Genomic DNA, 26,873 nt, shown 5'->3' with positions numbered 1-26,873 from the left:
AGTGTGCAGAACAGGTTGAAGTATTTCCTGTAGAGCTGGTCTTGTTTTGGCAAATTTCCTCAATGTTTGTATATCCGTAAATGATTTGATTTCTCCGTCAATTTTGAAGCTTAGCTTAGCAGGGTACAGAATTCTGGGCTGAAAATTGTTCTGTTTAAGTATATTAAAGGTAGATGACCATTGTCTTCTTGCTTGGAAAGTTTCATTAGAGAAGTCTGCGGTAACTCTGATGGATTTGCCCCTGTAGGTCAACTGGTGCTTACTCCTGGCAGCTTGCAGAATCTTTTCTTTTGTCTTGACTTTGGACAGGTTCATCACAACGTGTCTTGGAGAAGCTCGGTTAGAGTTGAGGCGACCCGGGGTCCGATATCCCTCTGAAAGCAGTGTGTCAGAATCTTTGGTGATGTTTGGGAAATTTTCTTTTGTAATATTCTCTAGTATGGCTTCCATTCCTCTGGGGCATTCTTCTTCCCCTTCTGGAATTCCTATAACTCGTATGTTGGAACGCTTCATAAAGTCCCATAATTCTGACAGTGAACATTCTGTTTTCTCTCTCTTCTTTTCTGCCTCTTTTACTGTCTGAGTTATCTCAAGAACTTTGTCTTCTACCTCTGAAATTCTTTCTTCTGCATGGTCTAACCTGTTGCTGATACTTTCCATTGCATCTTTAAGTTCCCTAATTGACTATTTCAGTTCCTTCAGGTCTGCTATATCCTTTTTATATTCTTCATATTGTTCATCTCTTATTTGATTCTGTTTTTGGATTTCCTTTTGGTTATTTTCCACTTTATTAGCAATTTCCTTCATTGTTTCCATCATTTCTTTCATTGTTTTCAACATGTGTATTCTAAATTCCCTTTCTGTCATTCCTAACATTTCTATACTGGTGGAATCATCTGCAGTAGCTACCTCATGGTCCCTTGGTGGGGTTGTTCTAGACTGGTTCTTCATGTTGCCTGGAGTTTTCTGCTGATTCTTCCTCATGAGTGATTTCTTTTATCTGTTTCCTTGCCCTAATTTTCCTTTCACTTCCTCTTGCTCTTTAAGTTCTTGTGCCTGTGGACTAAGGGTTACAGGACCAGAAGGGCGAGAAGGTTGAAGAGCAAAAAAAAGGGGATGAAAGAAAGGAGGACCGAGTGATAAGAAAAAAAGAAAGATAGAGAAAGGAGAGGGGGTGAGTATAAGGAATATTGACAAAAAGAAGAGCGCCACAGAAAGAGGGAGACAGGGCAATATAGGTGTACAGTAGGGTACTTTGACACAACCTTAAAAAACCCCACCTTCTGGGGGTGCCCAGTTGCGTGGTTCCCTTGAGGTCAGCAGCTCTTTGCTAACCTGGTCAGACACAGTACCCCACCTCCACCAAGTAGAGAGGAAAGACAAAAATGCTATAAATCAAACCAAAACAAGCAAACAGAAAACTTTACGGGGATAAAATTGGGTGAAAAACCAAATTATATCGGTAGAAACACTAGCAAAAATGAAGTTGAAGTTATTAAAAAAGGCAGCAATGGGAAATTATAATTAAACTAGGAAAATTGAGAAAGAAAAAGGGATCTGTGTGGAAAAGATTGAAATTAAAAAAACAAAAGAACATCAGCAACGTCAAAATAAACAAACAAAAAAAACAACCAAACAAAAAAAAAAAAAAGAAAGAAAAAAATACACAACCAAAAACAAAGCAGTTTGTATATGTTATTGAATATTGTCTGGGCAACACGTGGTCTTCTGGGGTATGAGATGTTAGTCACAGTTCTGATACGACTGGAGGCTGCTGATTTCTCAAACCCCAGCAGATAGACACCCTAAATCTCTCTTCAGCCTACTTAAAAGGCACTTTGAACTTGTAAACTTGCTGAGCAGAAGCTTTCCCAGCTTTCTCGCTGGAATCGCTGCTGAAGTGGCTATCCACTTACCCAGTGTGCCAAAACTGGTCTCATACTGCCCCTGAGGGTTAGGGCTGCAGGGCGGCTCAGACCCCACCCTTAGGCTACTTGGTTGCTGGGTTACCAGCTCCCACCCGTTTCTAGCTCTGCGACCCTGAGGGCGGAGCTTGCCGGGGCAGATCACTGACAATGGATCCGTGTGACCCACCGCCAGACACTATTAGCTCTGTCTGGCTCAGCGGCTCAGACTGGGGCCCTAGACAAAGGCCAAAGTTCTCCGCACTCCCGCTCAGGCCTTCCCCAAGGCAGTTCAACTCAGTGCCAAGTCCAAGGACATCAAAACAGTTCACAGGTAAGGCCTTTCTGGTTTGCAGTCTCGCTGCTACTGAACTTACAGTTGTGGGTGGGTTTAGACGGATAGAACACACTCGACCACTTGCCGTTTTTCCACGGTTTTAGTCCTCCTCTTGGGGTCCAGAAGTCTCTCGCTGACTCCCTGTATCCTCATAGGAGTGATGATAGGCAGATCCCACCAGCCAGAGATGCCTGGAGCCCTATCTCCCCAGACTCACGGTGCCCAGATGCAAGGAAGCTGTTACTCGGCTGCCATCTTGCTCCGCCTTCGCCCAAGGTATGTTCTTGTTCGGTTTATCGAAGATTAGGTGGTTGTAAGATGTTACTTTCATTTCTTGGTTTTCAATTCGATTCCAAGTGTCTATGTCTCTATTTTTGTGCCAGTACCATGCTATTGTGACCACTATGGCTTTGTAGTACAGACTAAAAACTGGTATGCTGATGCCCCCAGCTTTATTTTTATTACTAAGAACTGCCTTAGCTATACGGGGTTTTTTCCGGTTCCATACAAAACACAGAATCATTTTTTCCAAATCTTGAAAGTACGATGTTGGTATTTTGATAGGAATGGCATTGAATAGGTAGATTGCTTTGGGAAGTATAGACATTTTAACAATGTTGATTCTTCCCATCCATGAGCATGGTATGTTCTTCCATTTGTTAATATCCTCTGCTATTTCCTTTCTGAGGATTTCATAATTTTCTTTATAGAGGTCCTTCACCTCCTTCGTTAGGTACATTCCTAGGTATTTCATTTTCTTTAAAACTATGGTGAAGGGAGTTGTGTCCCTAATTAGCTTCTCATCTTGACTGTTATTGGTGTATACAAAGGCGACTGACTTGTGGACATTGATTTTATATCCTGAAACATTACTGTATTTTTTGATGACTTCTAGGAGTCTTGTTGTTGAGTCTTTGGGGTTCTCTAAGTATAAGATCATGTCATCAGCAAAGAGGGAGAGTTTGACCTCCTCTGCTCCCATTTGGATTCCCTTAATTTCCCTGTCTTGCCTAGTGGTATTGGCTAGAACTTCCAGCACTATGTTGAATAATAAAGGTGACAGAGGACAACCTTGTCTGGTTCCAGTTATAAGAGGAAAAGCTTTCAATTTTACTCCATTCAGTAAAATATTGGCTGTGTGTTTGTCATAGATAGCTTCAATCAGTTTTAGAAATGTGCCACCTATGCCTATACTCTTCAGTGTTCTGATTAGAAAAGGATGCTGGATTTTATCAAATGCTTTTTCTGCATCTATTGAGAGGATCATGTGATCTTTATTTTTGCCTCTGTTAATATGGTGGATAACCTTTATGGACTTATGTATGTTAAACCAGCCTTGCATCCCTGGGATGAAGCCTACTTGACCATGATGAATGACTTTTTTGATGATAACCTGTAATTTATTGGCTAGTATTTTGTTGAGAATCAATGAGTGAGATTGATATGAAATTCTCCTTTTTGGTTGGGTCTTTTCCTGGTTTTTGGTATCAGAGTGATGTTTGCTTCATAGAATGTGTTGGGGAAGATTCTTCTTCCTCAATTTTTTGGAATACTTTCTGCAGTACAGGAATAAGCTCTTCCTTGAACATTTGATATAATTCTGGTGTGAAACCATCTGGACCAGGGCATTTTTTGGTTGGAAGATTTTTTATTGTTTCTTTGATCTCAGTGCTTAACATTGGTCAGTTCAGGAGCTCTATTTCTTCCTGGCTAAGTCTAGGGAGAGGGTGTGATTCCAAATATTGATCCATTTCCTTCACATTGTCAAATTTCTGGGCATAGAGTTTCTGGTAGTATTCAGAGATGATCTCTTGTATCTCTGTGGGGTCAGTTGTTATTTCCCCTTTATCATTTCTGATTGAGGTTACTAGAGATCTTACTTTTCTATTTCTCATTAGTCTGGCCAATGGTTCATCTATTTTATTTATTTTTTCAAAAAACCAACTCCTTGTTTCATTAATTTTCTGAATGATTTTTTGTTTCCTCCAGAATTCTATGAAAAAAAGGTAAAGACATCCATTAATTGATTTTAAGTAGAGATCACACTATGCAATGGACTAGTAAGACAGAATCATTCTATTTATCACCATTTAAGATCTATTAATGTATCTTATATTGCTGATGTTACAGTATTATAGCAACAACCTCATGATAGCAAATCTAAAATTGAAAGTGGTGAAAATTGAATACATGTTGAAATGCTCAAAATTAGCTGTTAAATTTTACAGTAAGAAAAAATCAACCAGCTCTCATAATCACCAATTTTATTTTAAAAGACAAAATAACTTCCTCAAATATCTATAGGCACTCTAAAAATTTTCTTAATGTTTTCTTTACTTCTCCCAAAATACTGGAGTCTTGGGATGAATGCTATGCTGTTTTAATAGCTGCACTGGCACTTTATCTGAATTGATTTAGTTACTTTAATACACTGAAAAGTTCATGTTTCGATTTCATGTCTCTTATGTTTTATATTATAATTTTTGAAGTTTCAGAAGGTAAAGAAGATGCATAAGAATATTTGGAAAAATTTAAAAAGCAAATCCAGAACCACTGCAACTTCTGATAATGCTTGAAATATAAACACTAGTATTTCTGTGTTATGGGCTTTTTAGAATAAGAGTAAGGCCCTAATAGTGAAAAGTCCAGCCACTCCTGCCCCTTAAGTGAAAATTTTTAAGAGAGGATGAAAAATCAAACCAGGAGCTCTAGACCCATCCATAGACCCATCTAAGTACCCTTAGAATATGAAAGTACATAAAAACCATTCTGCTCCAAACTAATTCATTCAAACCACCATGTTTTGCTCTCATTTATTAAAGTTGCTCTTCTTCCCTTAAGTCATAGCTCAAAGAATATTCTCTCCATCACCCAGTAAGTCAAACACTAGAATATGGGAGACATCCTAACGTATTTATTTCCCTCAAATTCCTCATTCCATCAATTCTATGTATCAATACTACATCCTAACTAGATTTCTAATCTTTCTAGATATACATGGTGTGCTCTGAAATTATTTTAGTTTAAGTTCTCATTGTACTCTTCCCTGCGGAGATAGATTTATACACACTATCCAGACATGTACTATGAAAATATGAAAAACAATGGCTGTATACTTTCCAGAAAGCCCTAATATGCCACTTATTTTATAAAAAGATATTAATATACTCTTAGAGAGCTGTGTATTTGTGTATATATAGACATAGCCATATATGTGTATATAAATATATATATGAACAGATCATTCTTTATACATGTGCATGTGTTATAAATATATACCTAGTTACAGTATATACATGTAGGCATATACAGATATATGCATATGTACAACTGCATATATGTATCTAAGCATACTTTCATACATATGTATGCTTATATTTAGGTGTAAATATATGTATATTATCTAATTATATATAAATACATACTTTTGTAAATGAGACCTAAGTATATATGTACTTATATACATCATATCTATTTCTTAAAATTATACTTTCAATAATTTTATGAAAAAATTTCATAACTCACTCTTTACCTCACCTCTCATCATTCCCTCCCATTCTGTCTCCTATTTAATCCATAATAAACTATATGAAGTTTTATGAATTCACCATCTTCTTTCCTGGAATCCGTCAAGACATTTCTCCCTTGGCCTAGAAATCCTACTCTCCTTCTCACTTTTTTTTTTTTTTTTTTTTTGCCGTTTTTTTTGGCCAGGGCTGGGTTTGAACCTACCACCTCTGGCATATGGGGCTGGTGCCCTACTCCATTGAGCCATGAGTGCCACCCTCCTTCTATCCTTAAGTGAGATAACTGTTAATTTTGTTTCAAGTCCCCTCTCAGACATTACCAACTCTCTGAAGCCTTGCTTGAATGCTTAGTCTGATTTTAATACCTTTTGTTTGAGCTTCTACAGCTCTCTTACTTTTCATTCCAAGTATAGATATACCATTCACAATAAATGTATCACAGCCCTTCTATGCATCAGTTAAGCATATAAATCAGATTATGTTTTGCTTTTTTTTTTTCAAAGTGAGGTAAGTCATGTTAGTACTTGAGCACTGACAGATGTGATCACTGAAGCTGAACAAAGCATTCTTCCCACGGATTTCAGCAGTAAGCAACATCCTGGGTATTTCCCATGAGAAGAAACATAAGGATCAGGCTGGCAGAATCAGATGTCCATAGCTTAATGCAGAAGAAGAGGCTTCGGTAGTTGGCTTGGTCCCCATATAACTCTAGTACATCTTACTCTGGCTACAAAGAAACTCTGAAACACCTTGGAAATTTGGGTGACTCAACTGGGGCTTGTTCTATAGGAATACGAAGAGCTGACCTGAGATCACCAGGCTCAAGTAAGTGAGGTGATTTACTAAGACTGAGGGACACTGTTCTCTCTCCATTGATGGTCTTCACTTCTTTCTTCCCTTTTTCTTCCTTGTGCCTTTTAGGAGGAATCTCATCTACATTTCTAGGGACTTGGCAGACCTGTATTTAAAGATTAGGAAGATTGGAAAGTTCAGAAAAATGGAAAGAATTGAGATGTCTTAGTTACCTTCAGGGAAAGACTTGTTTCAGTTTTTCTTCACAGATCAGTTAAAATGCACTGTACTATTTTGTGCAATTGGGTTCAATTTCTGAGTCCAGTTTAATAAGGAAGAAAGTCATATTTTTATTCATGTTATGTGGTCACATTGTAGTGAGATTAGTCCCCATTGCATTGTGTTCTTTCCAACCAGGATACATCCTCTGTAGTATAGCTAGATGATATTAACTAAAATAGAGAGAGAAAATGAAATACATTACCGTGGGGAATTTGTGATGAGTTTAATAGAACATCTGCAAACTAATTGGCTCTCATATATGATAGGAAAACCCTTATTCAAATATTTTAACTCTGTTATCCTTAATGGACAAGGAGGGTATAAGAGAAACACATTGATTTTGCTTAAAATTAGCACATAACAGAAAATGATGGGCTGGATGTGGTCTGTATATCAGGAAAACGGCTGTGATGCTATTAGGCATGCAAATCTTCTCTTATGTGATATGATTCATTTTCCTGGCAAGTTGAGTGTGATTTGTACTGGCTTTTATAGTCCTTATTGGTATATTTGATGTTTGTATGAACATTCACAAAAAGTATTATAAAATCTACACAATGCACAATATACAATTTTTACCATTTTGAATGTATAGTATGAAGTCCATTCAGTGTGTTGTGCAACCATCACCACCATTCATCTCCAGAACTTTTCATCTTCCCAGTCTGAAACTCTGTACTTATTAAACACTAACTCACCATTGTTTGAACATCTTCTAAAACACTAATATGCAAAGAGAGAAATTTGAGAAAAATTGAAATGTGTTGGTTCTCTATAGCACTGTTTCAAAGGACATTTTCTACAACAACTTCACTCCTACTATCTATCCTCCATTTTTCAATATCAAATAATGAAAGTATTCATTCATTCTAGTTCTATTATGCATTTCCTTTGGAGAAGCACAGAGAGTAGGTGCAAATAGATGATGACATCCAGCACATTCCACCACCTTTGCCTCTTAGCAAGACTCTTGTCCACAACTCAGGCTTGTCCTTCAGCTGAGTGAAAGTTTGTGTTCTTACCAAGGGGAGCCCCAATCACATACTCTATAATATCCTGACGGCCATATTTCCTGCCTGATACCTAAACTGTTCTTAGCAGTGTTATTCATGTATGGTTTCTGGGCAAAATGAGCAAAAAAGCTATAGTTAATAAACCCAAAACACAACTGTGATGGACTCAGCTCATCACAGAGATGTCAACAGGGTATTGGGTGCACTTCACCACCCTTTCTGTTTTCTCCATTCATTCAATCAGCACCTCAGCTAGATGAGGTTCTTAACCTGGCAGGGTCTTTTATATCCTTAATCTAAGCATCTCATCCTTTACTAGGTTGCTTCTGTTTTCAGGGAATATGGATAAGCCAGACTGAAGGGTCTGAAAAGCAAATTAATAATCTGTTCTTAAATAGATCATTTATTTATTCATTTACTAAAATGTATTCACAGACATTTACTAAATCTAGAAGATGTAGATAGGATCTTGGATTATAACAATGAACAAAATGCAATCAAGATCTCAATCCTCATAGAATTTTTGGCTTGTTTTCTATCTTCTTCATTAGCCACTTTGAGTTGCCATAATAAAGTATAAATCAACAATTGATAACATTATAAATGCAAGTTTGCAACTTTAACAAAAACTATGATTTGTATGTATTTTTCATATAAAAGATATCTGCATGCAATATGTTTTGCATATAATAGCTAACAACACTTATTCATATTCCCTCCTTGCTGGCTTGTCATGACTTTCAGCCCTGCAGAGCTTGTCTATCAATCCATCTAAGGACATAGGGATTAAAGTAGAGCAGGAGGGCTTTTTCTTCTCTCTTCTGTTTCCCCCTACCGTCCTCTAAAAATACTGTTTTTCCCATTTCTTTTTCATCAGCTACAAGCTTAGAAATACAGATTCTTATGCATCTTCCAAAAATCAAAGGTCTTACGGTGGAGTGTAATTCAGAAGGTTGGTACCCACAGCCTCAAATGGAGTGGAGAGACAGCAGAGGAGAAATCATTCTACCTATGTCAAAGAACCATTCCAGGGATAGAAACATGAAGATGAGCCTTCTCCTTACAGGGACCTCTCAGGAGAATGTCACTTGCTACCTTCAAAACCCTGTAACTGGTCAAGAAGAAAAAGCCAGCATTGTCCTATCAGGTGAGATCTGTGTGTATGTCCTTCAGAAATGGTCTTTTCCATAAAATTTATATATATGTGTGTGTATACATATATATGTGTGTATACAAATATAATATACATACACACACACATATTTTTTTTTGTTAGAATGTTTGTATATTCTATATGTAACAGGAAGCCAGTGAAATAGGTCCTCGTGAAAGTAGAGATCAAATTATTTCACAATCAAATAATTTAAAATCCTAGATCAGTAAAGGAAGAAGTCCAAAAATTTCCTGTAGAAATTTTGTGGCATTTGCTTTAGTGTCAAATGAAAAATATATCTTCTAGAATCCGGTCCTCCTCCAGGTCTTCAGGAGTCCTGCCTGGCCCCCTCTTCCTCCAGATGGGTTTCAGAGGACTCAGTTGGTAAGTGCTGTGACTCCAGGCCCCCACGTCTCTGGAGGGATGGGGGTGAGGTTTGGGAGCAGATTTAGGCCTCAGAAACTAAACCAAATCCAACAGAGATGTCTCATACCGGGAAGTAAGTGCTGTGTTGGAATGATGATGGGGATGTGGTCACAAGCTCCTTTTGGCTTCCTGTTGGCATAGGAGATGTGGATGCATCTTTTGTAATTCCTGTCCTCGTTCCTTTTGGGGATCCATATGTATCTTTCTTTTGACACATCCATAGGGCATCATCTTCCACATGGGACAGCAAGCCAGCTATCTTCTCCTTCTTATTTTCTCCATTGTTCACGGAGTCTTGGAACTTTTTAGTGGATGGTGATGTTCCGAGCAGACAGCTATCACATTTTGACTTTAATAAACTTGGTACAGAGTCATTCCCATTCATATCCAGATTGAATTCTTGGACATTTGTAAGCTCTTTGTCAGTAGCCAGTTCTCTTGATTTAAACACAGCTTGAGTTCTTAACCAATTGTAATCCAGCCAAGACTGATGAAGTTGCTGTTGTGTTAGGATAAGCTTTGTCTCCTGCTGGGCCAGCAGATGCTAAAGGCGCTCCTTTTCAATTTCCAGTTCCATTTTCTGAAGTATCAGTTGCTGCCTTCTTTCTTCTGAGAGCTGCTTTTTGATATCAATTTCACTGGGATCCAGTGACCTCCCACCATGCATCAGAGCTAACTAAGAAAGCCCACAATAACTGCAGGATTCTGCACATGTCTTAAGATGTTGAGGGGCTACGTTTGTGGGATGGCTCTCATGACTATGATCATTTTCAGAGAGTCTGTGACCACAGCACTGAATAGATGGAGTACGTGTAAGGTGTGGACATTCCTTCATCTTCAGTTCTTCTGGTAGAGCTTTTTCTGCATCCATTGGTTTTCTCCCAGGAGATTCATAATTACCTGTTGTGGTTAATGATGGTACCCTATCTAGATCCTCTTTGGAATCATGAAGAGTTACTGGTTTCAAAGAATTGTTTCTATACTCCAGAAAGGATTTTGAAGCTGAATCCTGATTTGCAGACTTAGGTCTCTGCTTGGTTTGATAGTAGGTTTGTGGTCTGGCAACACTCAAGTAGGAACCATCCAGTTCTGTAGAGGAAGACCGGAGAGTGCTTTTCCTACTGGATACCTGCTGTTCCTGCATTCTAGCAGCACCAAGTTCTGAGACAGACATAGTGAGCTTCTCCTGCTGTTTTGATAGATATTTCTGATAGAGGCTTAGAAGTTCTTGGCATTCTCTGTACTGTAGAGTACCGGCTCCAGAACGCCGTGGTGCCGGGGCCTGAGGGGCCTGCCACGTCTGCCATCTTCAAACAATCGCCACTCCTTTTTTTTTTGTTTTTTTTGAGGCAGAGTCTTAAACTCTTGTTCAGGCTAGAGTTCCGTGGTATCAGCCTAGTTCGTAGCAACCTCAAATTCTTTAGCTCAAACAATCCTCCTGCCTCAGTCTCCTAAGTTGCTTGGACAACAGGCTCCAACCACAATGCCTGGCTAAGTTTTTTTATTTTTAGTGGAGACAGAGTCCTGTCCTTGCTCAGGATGGTCTCAAACTCCTAAGCTCAAGGGATCCTCCTGCCCCAGAGTGCTAGGATTATGGACATGAGTCACCAGGCCTGACCTGCCATAAAATTTATAAACTACAAAGAAAAATTCATATATATATTTCTTTACCTGATTTCTTTATTTATTTTTACTGACCTATACCTTATTTTTTTTATTGTTATTAAATCATAGATGTGTACATTAATGCGATCATGGGGCACCATACACTGGTTTTATAGACCCTTTGACACATTTTCATCATACTGGTTAACATAACCTTCTTGGCATTTTCTTAGTTATTGTGTTAAGACATTTACATTCTACATTTACTAAGTTTCACATATACCCTTGTAAGATGCACCACAGGTGTAATCCCACCAATCACCCTCCCTCTCCCCACCTCCACCCTTCTTCCCCTCCCTTTCCCCTTTCCCCCTATTCTTAGGTTATAACTGGGTTATAGCTTTCATGTGAAAGCCATAAATTAGTTTCATAGTAGGGCTGAGTACATTGGATACTTTTTCTTCCATTCTCGAGATACTTTACTAAGAAGAGTATGTACCAGCTCTTTACCTGATTTCTAAGACACTACTTTCTCTTGGCTTTATTCATTGTCTAGCTGTTTTTTTCTTATTCTTGTTACAACGTTTATTTTTTTTTTCTCATTCTGCCTTCTTAATATTGGAGTTTGCAGGACAGTTTTTGATTCTTTTCTCAGTTATGACTTCATTCTGTCTAATGGCGTTAAGTATCATTAATATGATGATTCTTCATATTATATATCTTGCCCAGATCTCTCTACCAATCTCTGTTCCCATCCAAGATCTCAATATCTAATAAATATTCCAAACCAAATATGTCAACAACTACACTCCTGATTACCTCCCAACTTACTTAATTGGGGCCTTTCCAATCACATTCCATATTTTCATTTTTTCAAGACAAAATTCTTAAAGATCATCCTTGGTTTCACATTTCTCTCATATTCTTTATCGCCCATCAGGAAATAATGCTAACTCTGCCTTTAAAACATGTCCAAAGTCTCATCAGTTCTCACCACCTTTCTACTACCATCCAAGTCTGAGACATCAGCACCTGTGGTCTGAATTTTAACAAAAGCATCCTGAAGGTGCTCCTATTCCTAGTCCTGTCCTCTGTGGTATATTCTCAGCATAGAAATAGGAGGACCTACCTATAATAGGTGTTATAAAATGCCACCCTCTTTTCAAAACCCTGCAATTGTTCCCCATTTTATTCAGAGTAAAACCCCCCACAATGTCCTGCATTACTCTGCCCCCAGGGCCTACCTGACCTTATCTCCTAATGTCCTCCTTTGTCCATTCTACTCTAGTCGCACCAACCTCCTTGGTATTCCCAAACCTGCCAGGCATGCTCCTGCCCTGGGGTCTTTGCTCTACTTGTTTCCTCTTCCTGGGATGCTGCACATTCCACTGACTTCCCTTATCTCCTTTATGTCCTTCTCAACTCATCTAATAAGAACAACCTTGACAAATCAGCTTGAAAGTGCAACCTGCCCCCCACATCCTGGGATTCCTTATCTCCTCACCTACCTTAATGTTTCTTTTTTGCATACTATTATCACCTTTGAACTGCCTGTATAGTGTATTTATCGTGTTTATTTTCTCAAATTTATCTCTTTATCTAAAATATAAAGGTTGGGATCTTTGCTGATTTTATACACTAATATACTCCCAACTTCTTCAAATGTCACATGGCACATAGTAGGAAAACAATAAATAATAGATACTTCAATGATTAAAATGAAACTCACTGAGTGCCTTATAAAGTGCCAAGTAAATATATATCTATTATTTTTTGTGTATGTCCATGGAATTAATGTTATACTCAGACACTGAGAGGGATACTCATACTTAAGAACACTATAATAGGCGTAACTCCCTTAAGAGTTTTAGCAATTTACTATATTCAAAATAATTTACATATATTTTCTCACTTAACCTTTCTAAAAAAAACAATGTGTCATATTTGTTAGAAGTAGAAAGACAAACAGTTACAAGGGATAAAGAAAGAATAAACTACTGGCTCCGTGCCTGTAGCTCAGTGGTTATGGCGCTGGCCACTTACACCAGGGCTGGTGGGTTTCAGACACATATACCAGGGCTGGTGGATTTGAGCCTGGCCTGAGCCTTCTAAACAACAATGACAACTACAATACAAAAAAATATATAAAATATATATAAATATATATTTAAAAAGATATATATAAATATATATTAAAATATATTATATATTTATATTTATAAATATATATTAAAATATATATTATATATTATAATATATAATATATATTGAGCCTGGCCTGAGCCTTCTAAACAACAATGACAACTACAATACCAAAAATATATAAAATATATATAAAAATATATATAAAATATATAAATATATATTTTAAAAGATATATATTAATATATATTAAAAGTATATATTATATATTTATATTTATAAATATATATTAAAATATATATTATGTATAAATATATATTATAATATATAATATATTAAATATATATTAAAAATATATATTATACATTTTTATTTATATATATTATATATTTATATATTAAAAATATATATTATATAAAATATATATTAAAATGTATATTAAAAATATATATAAGTATATATTAAAAAGATATATATATTTATATATTAAAAATGATATATATATATGGGCATTGTGGCTGGACCAGTAGTCCCAGCTACTTGGTAGACTGAGGCAAGAGCATTGCTTGAGCCCGAGAGTTTCAGGTTGCTGTGGACTGTGATGTTAGAGCACTCTACTGAGGGCAACATAATGAAACTCTGTCTCAAAAAAAAAAAAGGAAAAGACTAAACTACCTACTCTCTGACTCTTGAGTCCATAGCAGGATATATATGCATAAAACAAAGAAAGGAAAAGGGATAAATGTTTTTATTTACTTAATTTACAAATTCAGTTCATATAGGTTTTGTATAAGTAGATGTTTTTAAAAGTATGATGATTTGAAAGAATTATAATTAGCACAAACTTTGGAGAATGATTTGCAGTTCTAGGAAATGGAGATAATACAGGGAAATCTTACCTACTATTCAAAGAATGTCAGAAAACATGGAAGAGTGGCCTTCATCCTCCTTTGCTCCAGCTTCAAGCTTAATCACATCCACACTCAATTATAACTGACTCCCCAAAGTGGCATAGGTCTAATATAGCAGAACTCCAGTGTGATGGGAAGTTGAATGGAAGCATGCTTTGAGTGACCCATCAGTCCTAGTTTGGTGTTTTCCTAAATTATAAGATTTGTATTTCAGGTACTATTTCCAGGGAAGCATATTTGGACCCTGATTCTTGTTGTGATGCTGGCTGTACTGCTATTCTTTATCATGGTGCCCAGTATTGAACTATAATCCAGACAGAATTGTAAGTCAGTTTGAAAGGTGGGAGGGAGAGTGAAAGAGGAGGGTACTAAAGCTGCATGAGCTTTGGTTTCCGAGCCTGTCTGCCTCAGGTTGTTGTAAACTCTTGTGTGTATGTTAGACGTATGCCCTGCATCCTTTTGTTGATCTTAGATATTTTTCTAATATTGCTGGAGCAGCTGACAATACTTTTATCTGAAAGCCTGCATTTTTCATACTTCAGCCATGTTGGCACCTCTTTTTCTTGTGGTGATGGATCTCCAAGCGAAGTGGGAAAGCTTTTTTTTTGTTTGTTTGTTTGTTTGTTTTTATTGTTGAGGATTCGTTGAGGGTACAAGAAACCAGGTTACATGGATTACATTTGTTAGGTGAAGTCCCTCTTACAATTGTGTCTTGCCCCCAAAAGGTGTGTCAAAAGTGGGAAAGGTTTTTAACATTTGACATCTAACACAATTTACACTGGTTTCTCACTTGATTTCTTAAAGAGTCCAATGATACTATCAGGGGTAGGAAATAAAGTATGAACTGCATACGGCAGAAATATCTGAGAAGAGGTAACTTGTCAGAGCATCAGGAAAATAAACCATGCAGGGAGAGTTAGAACAGCAACAACACCAATCAGCTTACTTTTCCTAGGAGAACAAGTTTTAATCCATTCTCATTTATACTAACGGAGAAAGGACTTGAAGGATTTGCAAAAAAATTTAAGATACAAAAAATAGGTTCATGATTTGGGGCATGCTCAATTTAAAAAGCTTCAGACTTACAGATCCCTCCTAAGAGAGATCCATCCATCCTGCAAGCTCTTTCAGCTCTAAGCTTTAGCCCAATTCTAAATGAGTGCAGGGAGATGGCATCAAATTAAACCTTTTGATTTTGAGGCATGTTCTCCCCAATCTAAAATGCCTTTACACCAATAATTGATGATTTTTTTTTTCAGGTAGCTTAAGGAACTGGAAATCTCCAGTCATAGTTGGCATAGGGATAGTCTTGCATGCAGTGTGTGTAATCGTTGGAGTTATCAGTCTGCAGCAAAAGGAAAGAGGTATGTATGATCTAAAAGAGGGGAACTTTCTGAAAATTTTGCCATTCCCAAATACCCAGTCTCTGTTAAGACATTTAGCCAAAGAGTGATAACTGTTTGAATCACTGGAGGAATAAATGCTTGGGCTGCATATCTGAGGCTTTGGATTCAATTTCATGAGCCTAATTTTTTTTTAATTATTAAGTAATATACACATAGATCATGAATACATTTATTCATATGTGGGGTACAATGTGTTGATTTTTTTTATACAATCTGACGTGGTTATATCAAACCAATCAACTTCTGTTTCTGCTTCTAGGGAAAGAAAATACTTCCTTCAGTTTAACAGCTTGGATAGATTCATTTTCCAAAAAAATCTAGCAATCACTTCATCTAGTAAATTATGCTCATTTTTCCCATACTTTGAGCCTAGGATAGTTATATTTCAGTATATCTTAAACTTTTGGGGTCAAAAATTTCTTTGAGAGATTGATGCAAAGCCAAGAATACACTCCTCAAAATTATTTACATGTCCACACAAATTTTGCTTCATTTCAGAGTGTGTATGGACACCTGTTACTGATTCTTCTGTTTGGCTCTCTTTGAGGGTGAAATGGGAATGGTATTTTTGAAAGTTTTGTGACAGCTAAACCCAACATATTCGAAATGTGCCCTCACCTTTATTTTCATGGTTCCTGTGGAAATGACATATACAAACAATGATCTGCAAAATAAAGTAATTCTTTATGATAAATGGGAGCTACCACCAAAAATCATAATGCAAAAGTAATAAAACAGGGCTGTACTCTTCAAAGGATTTTTTTCCATTAATTTTCTCCTGTGAAATGAAGACAGAGATAGCCACAGAAGAAATTAGGGTGAAAGTATATTTTATAGCTAACACCAAGAAAGTCCAAGTTTGAGCCTTGCATATTGCCTGTGTTAAAGAAGAGAAGCATCATAACAGGTATGCATGCACATCATGAAATTAAGCACAAGTTGTGTAGACATTATGATTTTAATTACATTTCCCTGAATATTAGTGATGTTGAGAATTATTTTATATGTTTGTTATCATTTCTCTGTTTTCTTTTAAATATCTTCTGTTCATGTCTCTGGCCCATATTTTATTAGGGTTGTTTAGGTTTTTCTTGTTTATTTGCTGGAGCTCCTTGTAGATTCTGGATATTAACATTAAGTATGCAAATATTTTCTCTAATACTGTAAGTTGTCTTTTCCTCTATTGCTTATTTCTTTAGCAATGCAGAAGCTTTTTAGTTTAATTACATACCTTTTTATTCATTTTTATTATTGCTATGATTATTATTGTGGTCCTAGCCATAAATTCCTAGGCCAATATATAGAGAAGTTTTTCCTACTTTTCCCTCCAGAATTCTTGTGCTTTCATGCCTTATATTTAAGTCCTTTATCCATCTTGAATTAATTTTTGTGAGCCATGAGAGATAGGGATCCTGTTTCATTCTTGTGCATGTGACTGTCCAGTATTCCTAACATCATTTATTGAATAGGGCTTCATTAACCCAGCATGCCCTCTTAACTTCTTTGCCAAAAATCAGCTTATTGTAGGTAGAGGGTTTTATATCTGGGTTTTCTATTCTGTTCCTTGGTCTGTGTCTCTATTTTTGTACCAACACTATGGTTTTGTTGTTGTTGTTGTCGTCGTTGTTGTTTTGGGTTACTATAACCTTGTAGTATAGTTTGAGCTCTGGTAATGTGATGCTTCCAGACTTTTCTGTAAGATTGCTTTGGGCTTTTTTCTGGTTCCAAACTAAGCATAAAGTGATTGTTTTTTGAAATTTGTGAAATACATTTATGATGTTGGTGATTTTTTTTGGTAGTATGGTGATTTTAACAATGTTGATTCTACCAATCTATGAGCATGATATGTTTTTCCATTGGTTTGTGTCATCTACAATTTATTTCTTCAGTGTTTCTCAGTTCCTGTAAAGGACTTCCCCTCCTTGGTTAAGTATATTCACAGGTATTTTATTTTCCTTGTAGCTATTGTGAATGGTACTGAGCCTTTGATTTGGCTCCCAGCTTGACTGTTATTGGTATATAGAAATGCCACTGATTTATGTACATTGATTTTGTAACCTGAGACTTTGCTGAATACATTCAGCAATTTCAGGAGTCTCTTGGTGGTCTTTGAGGTTTTCTAGATACAAAATCATATCATCAGTGAAGAGTGATAGTTAGCCCCCCTTCTTCCTGATCTGGATACCCTTTCTTTTTTTTTTCCAACTTTGCTCTGAAGTATATTTTCTTTTTTATTTTTTAGGTTCAACTTTTTTAAAATTTCAGAATATTAGGGGGTACATATGTTTTGTTTACATACTTTGTTTTTGTGCAGATTGAATCAAAGTTATACATGTGTGGATGCCCTTCACAAAGATAGTGTGAACTGTTGGTATGAATTTATCCATCCCCCTTGCCCCTCCCCTCAATTTGACTTTCCTTGAGATTTACTTCCATAGGTACACTTAAGTGTTGATTGATTAGTTCAATAAATTAATTGTGACCATAAATTCTATCACCAATTTTAGACTCACATTTGTGAACAAGAGAAATGAGATCTGTGCCTCCTTAGGACACAGATTCCTAAAGGAAAGACAAATAATTTTAAAAATAATTAAACAAAGTATCACAGGAGTTTGAAAAGGAGAATTGCCAAATTCCAGGGGCATATAAAACAGTGGAATCTACTTATTTTGAAATTGGTACTTTCCCATAAATTGGATGGTAGATAGATGATAAAGAATGAAGTAATAAAGAGTGTCCTAGCAAAAGAAACTAACATTTTTTGACACCCTCTATGTGAGAATATACCAGGCTTCCAAAGAAATAAAATAAATCAGAAGTATTCACCGTTAGTCCTTTGGGAATTTAAACCAGTAACCCTACAAAGAGTTGTTTCTGTGATGTCAAAAAAAATCCTAATTTCTTCAATTATCAGTCAAAATCTTAGCTTCTGTACTATCTGCCCTTAAGTCTCGATCATAACCTTTCTATGCCTTCATACTCCTGACCCAACCATCCATTCTTCTCCTCCCATGTAAACACTCATGGATGACCTCTGGACAAGTCCCTTGCAGAACTCAATTACTCACAATATAAAATCACGTCATTTGGCTGGAAATGGAAGCATCGCCTCCTTTACTGTCCTCGTAGAGGAAGCTCTCAGTTTATAACCAAAGTTTCTCTTTCAGCTGAAATTTGGGCCTCTTTCTAACTCAGGCTTTTGTCACAGCAATAGCCTTCCCAAACCTAATTTCATCTGTGTATGTGTCTTTTAACTCTCCTTATCTTAAGATAAGAACTTCCCTACCTTTTACAAACACTGGCCCCTAACCAACTTTGTTAAATTAGCACATGATTTTCTTCTGCTCCTATAAGCTCTACATATCACGGCCATTACCCTGTCCCAAAAGCGCTAGGGGCCTCTGTGAAAACAGGAACTTCTATGTCCTGCCCTAATGCTTCAAAGTTACAGAGGCGGTACGCTGACATTTCTTTTCCTTCCTTGTAAGATAATTACAGAGATGAATCTTAAATTCTCACCGAGTATATTCTTACTTTCATTTTGCACACACAAACTCATTTCTAACCCATCCTTCCTCTTCTCTTCTCATGAATTTTGGTGTTCAAGCAAAGAAACAATCACACTGTTTCTTCACAGGCTCTGATCATGGTAACCAGTGTAAAAGTTGTTTATATAAATTAGGTCGTTCTTATCATACCCAATTTAAAAAGAGGGGATTAGGGGAAAAAATCATTCAGCACGCAAAGCACCTCCTCCAAGAATTAAATTTTCCAAAAAGCTAGCTACTGTTCTACGGTAACCCTAAGACTACTTTTAGCTAGTAGCTGCTAAAACAACAACCTAATGTGACTCTAATCCTGGTTTACCCACCAAAAGCACTCCCCAATTATAGCTGACCAGCTCCCTGAAACCTATCGGTGCCAATGAGCTGTCTTTGAAAATAATACATAACATTTCTCTTTCTTATAAAAAATCCCTTCTCTTAATTCTTCAGACATACTCCAAATCACCCAGTCTGTATCTATGCCCCAAATTTCAAATCTTGCTTCCCAAAATAAAACATTACATTTAGAGATTCATCTCTACATTTTATTTTGACTTCAACACCATCAAGACTTTGCTCACAGAGATGCTCCCTTATACACACACACACACACACACACACAAAACACATGAACACACAAATTTTGTGTACATGTATACTCTTTTATTCTCTCCCCCCCATTACAATAATATTCTTTCCACTTCCCCCATAAAACCTCATTCCTTAGAGGACCATTATTTCTCCAAATTCTGAGACCATGTGTAAATCCCAGGTGATGTTTATAGTGTATCACCATTACTATTAGTATTTATTCATTTCGGACCTTTCTCAGATGTTCAGAGGTCCTGAGCTGCTCAAGGCCACGAAGGAACCACATCTAGTCATGTACTTACCATAGCACATGGCATGCCTGCAGAATTGTCTTTTCTTGTACACAGTCACTCACTCAGAAAAAATTTCATGATAAATAACTGTGTTTTAACAACTGTAATTGATGTAGGAAACTAATTTCTGATAGGTATAGCTACCTACTAATGAAACAGTTACCCTAATTGCTGGCAATGGCACTGCTATCACAAAACATATTAACCAATGTTATGAGATGGGGCTATTCTCCACTTTAGAACTACCCAGAAAAGATACTTTAAAGGAGACTTATGCTCCAAATTAGAGTATAACTTTTGAGAATTGCAATATCTCTTCCATCTTACAGAGGCTGCTCACCCAATACTATTATGATTTACCATACTCCACATAAAGACCAGAATTTTCAAAGGTCCTTAGCACAAGATAATGCAGATAAGCTTGCATTCCCACCAGCAGTGCAGAAGTGTTCCCTTTTCTTAAGTTTAGAGAGAACACTCAGGGATCTAAACGTAGACCTGCCATTTGATCCTGCAATCTACTAGGTGTATATCCAAAAGACCAAAAATCACTTGGCAACGAAGGCATTTGCACCAGATTGTTCATTGCAGCTCAATTCATAATTTCCAAGTCATGGAAGAAGCCCAGGTGCCCATCAACTCATGAATGGATTAATAAATTATGGTATATGTATACCATGGAATACTAGGCAGCATTAAAACAAGATGGAGACTTTACCTCTTTGTGTTTACATGGATGGAGCTAGAAAATATTCTTCTTAGTAATATTCTTCTTAGGGGAGAGGGATGGGGAGGGAGGAGGGAGGTTCAATAGAGGGAGGGTTAATAGTGGGACCACACCTTTGGAGCATATTGCAAGGGTGCAAGTCAAATCTATCAAATGTTGAACACAAATGTCTTAACACTATTATTAAGTAAATGAGGTGAAAGCGATGTTAATTAGTAGGATGTAAGCACTCCAATTTGTACAATAATCAACCATTTAATCCCACAAAGGCATAAATGTATTCATGATTTATGTATATATGACTTAATAAAAAAATTGTGATAAACAAACAAAAAAAAAAAGTAATGAGCTCTCAAGTGATCTAGCCAGGTTGTCCTAGGGGAGATATATTTGCTCTTGTTAACCCCCGGAGGAAAGACTTCACAGGGACAATTCTTTCATTTATTCAACAACTATTTACTGAGCTCTTTTAATGTACCAAGCACTATTCTGGGTGATGAAGACTACAGAAAGAAGAAGGATCAACAAAAATCTCTATGCTTATGGAGCTCCTATTCTAATGGGGAGAAGGGATACAAAGATAATAAATGTTGCTAGATACCCACACACACACAAAAAGATAACACAGGTAAAAACATAATGAATCTAGCTGTCTTCCAGACAACAGCCAGGCAGAGCATTTTCCATGCTGCTTGAGCAAAAGAATGGGTATCTGCTCCCCCAGAGCCTTATTCCAGCCTTAGCCCAAACATACTCATCTCCAAGATCACATAGCCTCACCTTATTTTCTCACCCACACATATGTATAAACCCAGATAGTATGAATCAGTAGGAAACTGAAAAGTAAATCTATCATATAGCTATAATGTAGCTCTCTTTTCTCTGCTGGGATCCTCTTAATTTTTACATCTCTCCCCAGTCCCTGTTTCAGATCCAAAATTGCAATTGTATACTCTGTGGTTGGAAGATATGACTGTGATCCTCTGTCTGCACCTGGTCTTCGTCACCATGTTCATTTTCTTCACTTACTTCAGACTGATAGGTAAATAGAGCAGGAAGGGCGGTAATTCAGAAGTCATTGTTCCTCTGACTGATGTCCAGGTGTCCAGAGGGATGATCTGTCTGGTCCTCGTGCCTTAATAACTGGAAAAAGAATCAAACACCTGTGTCCTGGGTAAGGCCTTCCTGATTGTAGCCATCTTGAGACTCCTAGGAGTTCTAACTAATGCCAGTGTAAGTACCATGAATGATAATGATAGCTTCAAAGCTCTGATTGCACAGTTCTGCCAGTCTGCCAGTTCATCCAGGTAAACTTGGAGGGCTCACCTGTTTCATCCAAAAGCATTCACTAAAGCTTTCTGTACACTGAACTGTTTGCAAGGTTTCTTCTCTTTCAATCTCAAAGGCAGAGTTGAAATTTTAATATCAAAGTTTTCTCTTTCAGAAACATGTAAGTGTCCATTGGGGCAAGACCAGAAATATTTCTGAACCTGTGTTTGTGGGAGGCATATATCTTTGAAATACCCCCTAACTCATGTCCAAAAATAAAAGCTCTATGTTTATTGTGCAAATATAATTTCCTTACGAAAATGGAAGAGAATGTAGAGCTAGTAACCCTGGAAGGAAAATTTAGTATCTGGTTTTTGTGCTCTACCAGCAATCTATAATCCTACAAAGTTCCATTAAAGAATGTACACATGGTTAAGCTCATGTGTAGTCTTGATTACTAGTAGGCTTTTACCCTCAAACACAATGAAATCCATGGTAAGTAATCATGGGCCATACAGTCATATTATTTTTGCTTAATCATGAAAGCCTATAGCCTAGAACCAAAAAAAAATGGTCTACTTTGTTTTCATCTTTTCTTCCAGGGACTGTTGGCTTTCTCTAGACCTCCTTCCAGGTGTTGAATTGTTTGGAAAAGCAAATATTTTTTCTCTTATTAAAGCTAGAAAATTGAAGTTAATCAATTTCTAAATAAAAGTTGTTTCTTGTGGCTATTCCAAAAATGTCTTTCACATCTCAGAGATCAATATGTTCTCAAACTTGTTCTCATGTCCAGTACTAGCCTTTAAAAATGCAAATTCAGAATACCTCGAGTAAATTTTATTTTATTAACAGATTTCCTAGAAAGACACAAGAATGCATAAGCATCAAACTTCTCACCTAGAACCCTGGATGGAGACACTAAAATGAATGATATGCGAAGAGCTCAGAAGAAAACAACTGTGGCCCCCAAATTTTATACATGGACAAATAACTGCCATTTGGAGGGTAAAAATATGTATTTGGATCCTCAAATTTGTATTACATTTGTAGCTTTTGCACACTATGTTAGCTCAAAGAAAAGTTGGAAATATAATCAGAGGATAAATTAGGGAAATAATGATTAAAATGAATAAGCTACATGGTAAAGTGGAATTAATTCTCTGAAACTAAAAATAAATTCATATAAATAAATATCATATTTATGAGTAATTAAACATGTTAGTTATAAAAAAAAAAACTCTTCTTGTAGAGTGTAAGCTGTGAAGTAGCAGGGTCCCCACAGCTTGGGAGAACATCCAGGGGATGAACCCCCCTCTACCAATCCTCCTCAGAAGATAACAACGTATTTTCTCTAAGCTTCAATTTTTAACCCAGCAGAAGAAAAACATGTTTTCCTTAAAACTTTAGCTTTTAACTTTACAGCAGCACTTCAAAGCAGTCACGTACATTTTCCAGCTAATCTTCTAGATGTGTAATATTGCCCATATTTTAGAGATCACATAGTAAAAATAGATTATGTTCATTTGGGAATCTGTGCCTGGTTTTCTTCTCACAATTAAATTGAAAATACATCTTACTTCCTTGAGAAACAACTTTTTACTGCCTCCTTAAAAATAAAGCTGTTCAGGCACTCAGGTGCTGCTGATAGAGAAAAGACACCCCAGACCTCCTGATCCCATCTCTGTCTCTCGTGTCTTTGTCTCTCATGTTTTATTTTGCCATTTCCCACCATTCCCACTCTGGTTTGTTTACTTTTTGCACCAGTTTGCGAAATATTCTGGAATCTATGATGTTTACAAGAGACTTAACTAAAATGATAAGACAAAAAAGGAGTTGAAAATGCATGAATGCAAAGGTGTATATTCAAATTCTAATCAAACTTATATGACTTATAACTGATATACAATATATTGCACATATTCAAGGTGCATAAGTTGGTGCATTTGACATATCCATATACTCTTTAAACTATAAGTACAGTCAATATTCATTAATTCTAAAATTTTCTTCTTACTCCTTCACAGTCCATTCTGCACTATCTCTCCATGACCATCCTCAGGCAAATGTTGATCTGCTATCAATAGAGATTAGTATGTGTTTTCTAGAATTTTATATAAATAAAGCCATAAAGTACATGCTTGTTTTTATCTACCTTCTTTCACCAAAATAATTATTTCCAAATTCATCCTTATTCTTATATGTATAGCTCAATATTATCCTATGATATGAATATCTCATACAATATGATGAATCTTTTTATACATTCAGCTATTGATAAACTTTGGGAAACTTGTATTATTTCCAGGTTTTTTGCTTTTACAAATAGACCTGCTATGAACATTTTTATTCAAGTCTGTATGTATACATACATCTTCATTTTCTTTGGTTAGATGTGTAGAAATAGAATGCCTGTGCCATATGGTATATGTATGCTTAACAGTTTATAAAATTTTCAAATTGTTTTACAAAGTGTTTTTACCATTGGAAAGTTCTGCAAGCAGTGTATAAGAGCTTACATTGTTGCATATTCTTGCTAATGTTTGTTATACCAATCTTTGTATTTTTAGCCATTTCAGTAGTTTGTGGTTTTAATTTGCCTTCCTTAAGTAATAAGAATATTAATCATGTTTCCTGTGCTCAGTCTTCATTTAATGTTAGTTCTAAAATTAACTACTAGTAATACCTTTAAGAATCTTTGTAACTTTGTGACTTTAATGTGACTCACTTTTTTGTCTTTCTGATTTTCTAAAGCCTGTTCTTTGGTAGATTCCCAATGACAGACTCTTGGAAACAATATTCTCTGTGGTATTGCATTTTATTATCAGAGTTTGCTCTTATCTTTTAAAGTCCAAAGTAATTTCTTTGTTTATAAACCTTTGGTTCCCATTTAATTCCCTTGGGTATCTTAAGTATGTTATACTCTATTCTTCTGGCATCAATTATTACTGTTGCAATATCTAACCATAACCTGACTTCATTTCTCTTTTATGTAACCTGTTGTAATGCCTAGATGTACAGATGGGGTTTTTTTGTTCACTATAATTTCCAGTCATTTTGATAGACTAACTTCTACTCTTGGTTGTCTGGGTTTGCATTCTCTTCCATATGGAGTGTTTGAACAACATACACATTAAATCTGTTTTTGTTTTAATTTTATGAAAGTTTTATTGAATTGTAATTTTTAGCGCTTTTTCTGTTCTCTTTATTTTCTATCCTGTTTGCCTATATTCACTAATTCTCATTGTTCTCCAATTATTCTTATATCTCTAGTTCAAAAATATACATTGTCACTTAGTTTTGTTGGTAACATTGTCCAATAAGTTGGATTTAGTTATGTAGTTTCTCTATTACTAGGTGGAGAAATAGAAAATTTATATGCTATGTCAAATTTCTTATCTTTCCAGGTCCCCTTTATGTGCAAATTTTGATACATAAAATTTTTCTTTAGACCAACATTTATTTCAAAGAATGATTTTGAATTTCAAAAAGCGTATAGATTATTTTTTATCATTTTGATTAATATTAATATTTTTTATTAATACTAAGTTTTAATCTTATAAGAAAATATGACCCCTATCATGATGATTAAAATGTTTGGACTTTTATAATTATGGTACTTGGTTACTATTTGTCAATGTTTCATTTATGCTTGAAAATAATGTGAAATTTTTGTTTTTAGACATTGATATCTTTTATTACCTGTATCTTATTTTTGATATTATCTAATTTTATACAAGTACACCAGCTTTCCTTTGATGATTATTTGGCCATTATCTTTTCCTAGCCTTTTAATTTTTTTTTTTTTTTTTTTGTAGAGACAGAGTCTCACTTTATGGCCCTCAGTAGAGTGCCATGGCATCACACAGCTCACAGCAACCTCCAACTCCTGGGCTTAAGCAATTCTCTTGCCTCAGCCTCCCGAGTAGCTGGGACTACAGGCACCCGCCACAACGCCCAGCTATTTTTTGGTTGCAGTTCAGTTGGGGCCGGGTTTGAACCCGCCACCCTCGGTATATGGGGCAGGCGCCTTACCGACTGAGCCACAGGCGCCGCCCTTTTCCTAGCCTTTTAAAATCAAACTTTCTGTAGTATTAAGTCTTCACCCTAATAACTAGAAAAGACAAGGTTGCTCACTGTCATTTCCATTGAACATAGTGCTGGAAGTCCTAGCCAGAGCAACCAGGCAAGAGAAAGACATAAAGAGTATCCACACTGGGAAAAAGGAAGCAAAACTATCACTTTTCACTGATAATATGATCTTGTATCGAGAAAATTCCAAAGACTCCACCAAGACACTTCTGGAATTGATGAATAAATTCAGCAGGTTACAAAATCAATGTACACTAGTCAGTAGCATTTCTATATACCAATAACACCCAAGACTAGAGTGAGCTTGGGTGAATAGCTATTGTGAACGGTACTGAGTCAAATCAAAGAATATACCATAGGAATATATACAAAGGAAATAAAATACTTAGGAATATACTGTAAAAGGAGATGAAAGATCTCTACAAGAACAACTATGAAGCACCTAGAAAAGAAATTACAAATGACAAAAACAAATGGAAAAACATAACATGCTCATGGATTGGTAGAATCAACATTGTTAAAATTTCCATACTGCTCAAAGTGATTTATAGATTCAATGCAATCTTCATCAGTAAATGTAATATTTGAAAGATCTAGAAAATATAATTCTATGATTCATTTGGAAACAAAAATGAACCCAAATAGCCAAAACAATCTTAAGGTAAAGAAAAAATCTGGAGTCATAACACCATACTTCAAAATTTCATACAAGGCTGTAATAACCAAAATAGCATGTTTGGTTAAAAAAAAAAAAAAACATAGATATGGACCAATGTAACACAATAGAGAACCCAGATCTAAAACCACCTACCTATAGACATCTGATCTTTGACAAAGTAGAGAACAATGTTCACTTGC

General features: G+C 36.2%; 1 protein-coding gene across 1 annotated transcript; it reads left to right on the top strand.

The window, feature by feature from the left end:
* The first annotated feature begins 4,293 nt into the window (after positions 1-4,293).
* LOC128574723 (selection and upkeep of intraepithelial T-cells protein 1-like) lies at positions 4,294-17,817 on the top strand. Its single transcript, XM_053575556.1, has 6 exons — positions 4,294-4,301; positions 6,481-6,593; positions 8,733-9,002; positions 9,333-9,392; positions 15,352-15,456; positions 17,813-17,817. Exons 1-6 carry the CDS (start codon positions 4,294-4,296, stop codon positions 17,815-17,817), a joined length of 561 nt encoding a protein of 186 aa, XP_053431531.1.
* Positions 17,818-26,873: the final 9,056 nt, after the last annotated feature.

Source organism: Nycticebus coucang, chromosome 22, assembly GCF_027406575.1.
Source record: "Nycticebus coucang isolate mNycCou1 chromosome 22, mNycCou1.pri, whole genome shotgun sequence".
Lineage (NCBI taxonomy): Eukaryota > Metazoa > Chordata > Mammalia > Primates > Lorisidae > Nycticebus > Nycticebus coucang.
The sequence above is the reverse complement of the archived record's forward strand: the minus strand, read 5'-3'. Positions and strand labels throughout refer to the sequence as shown.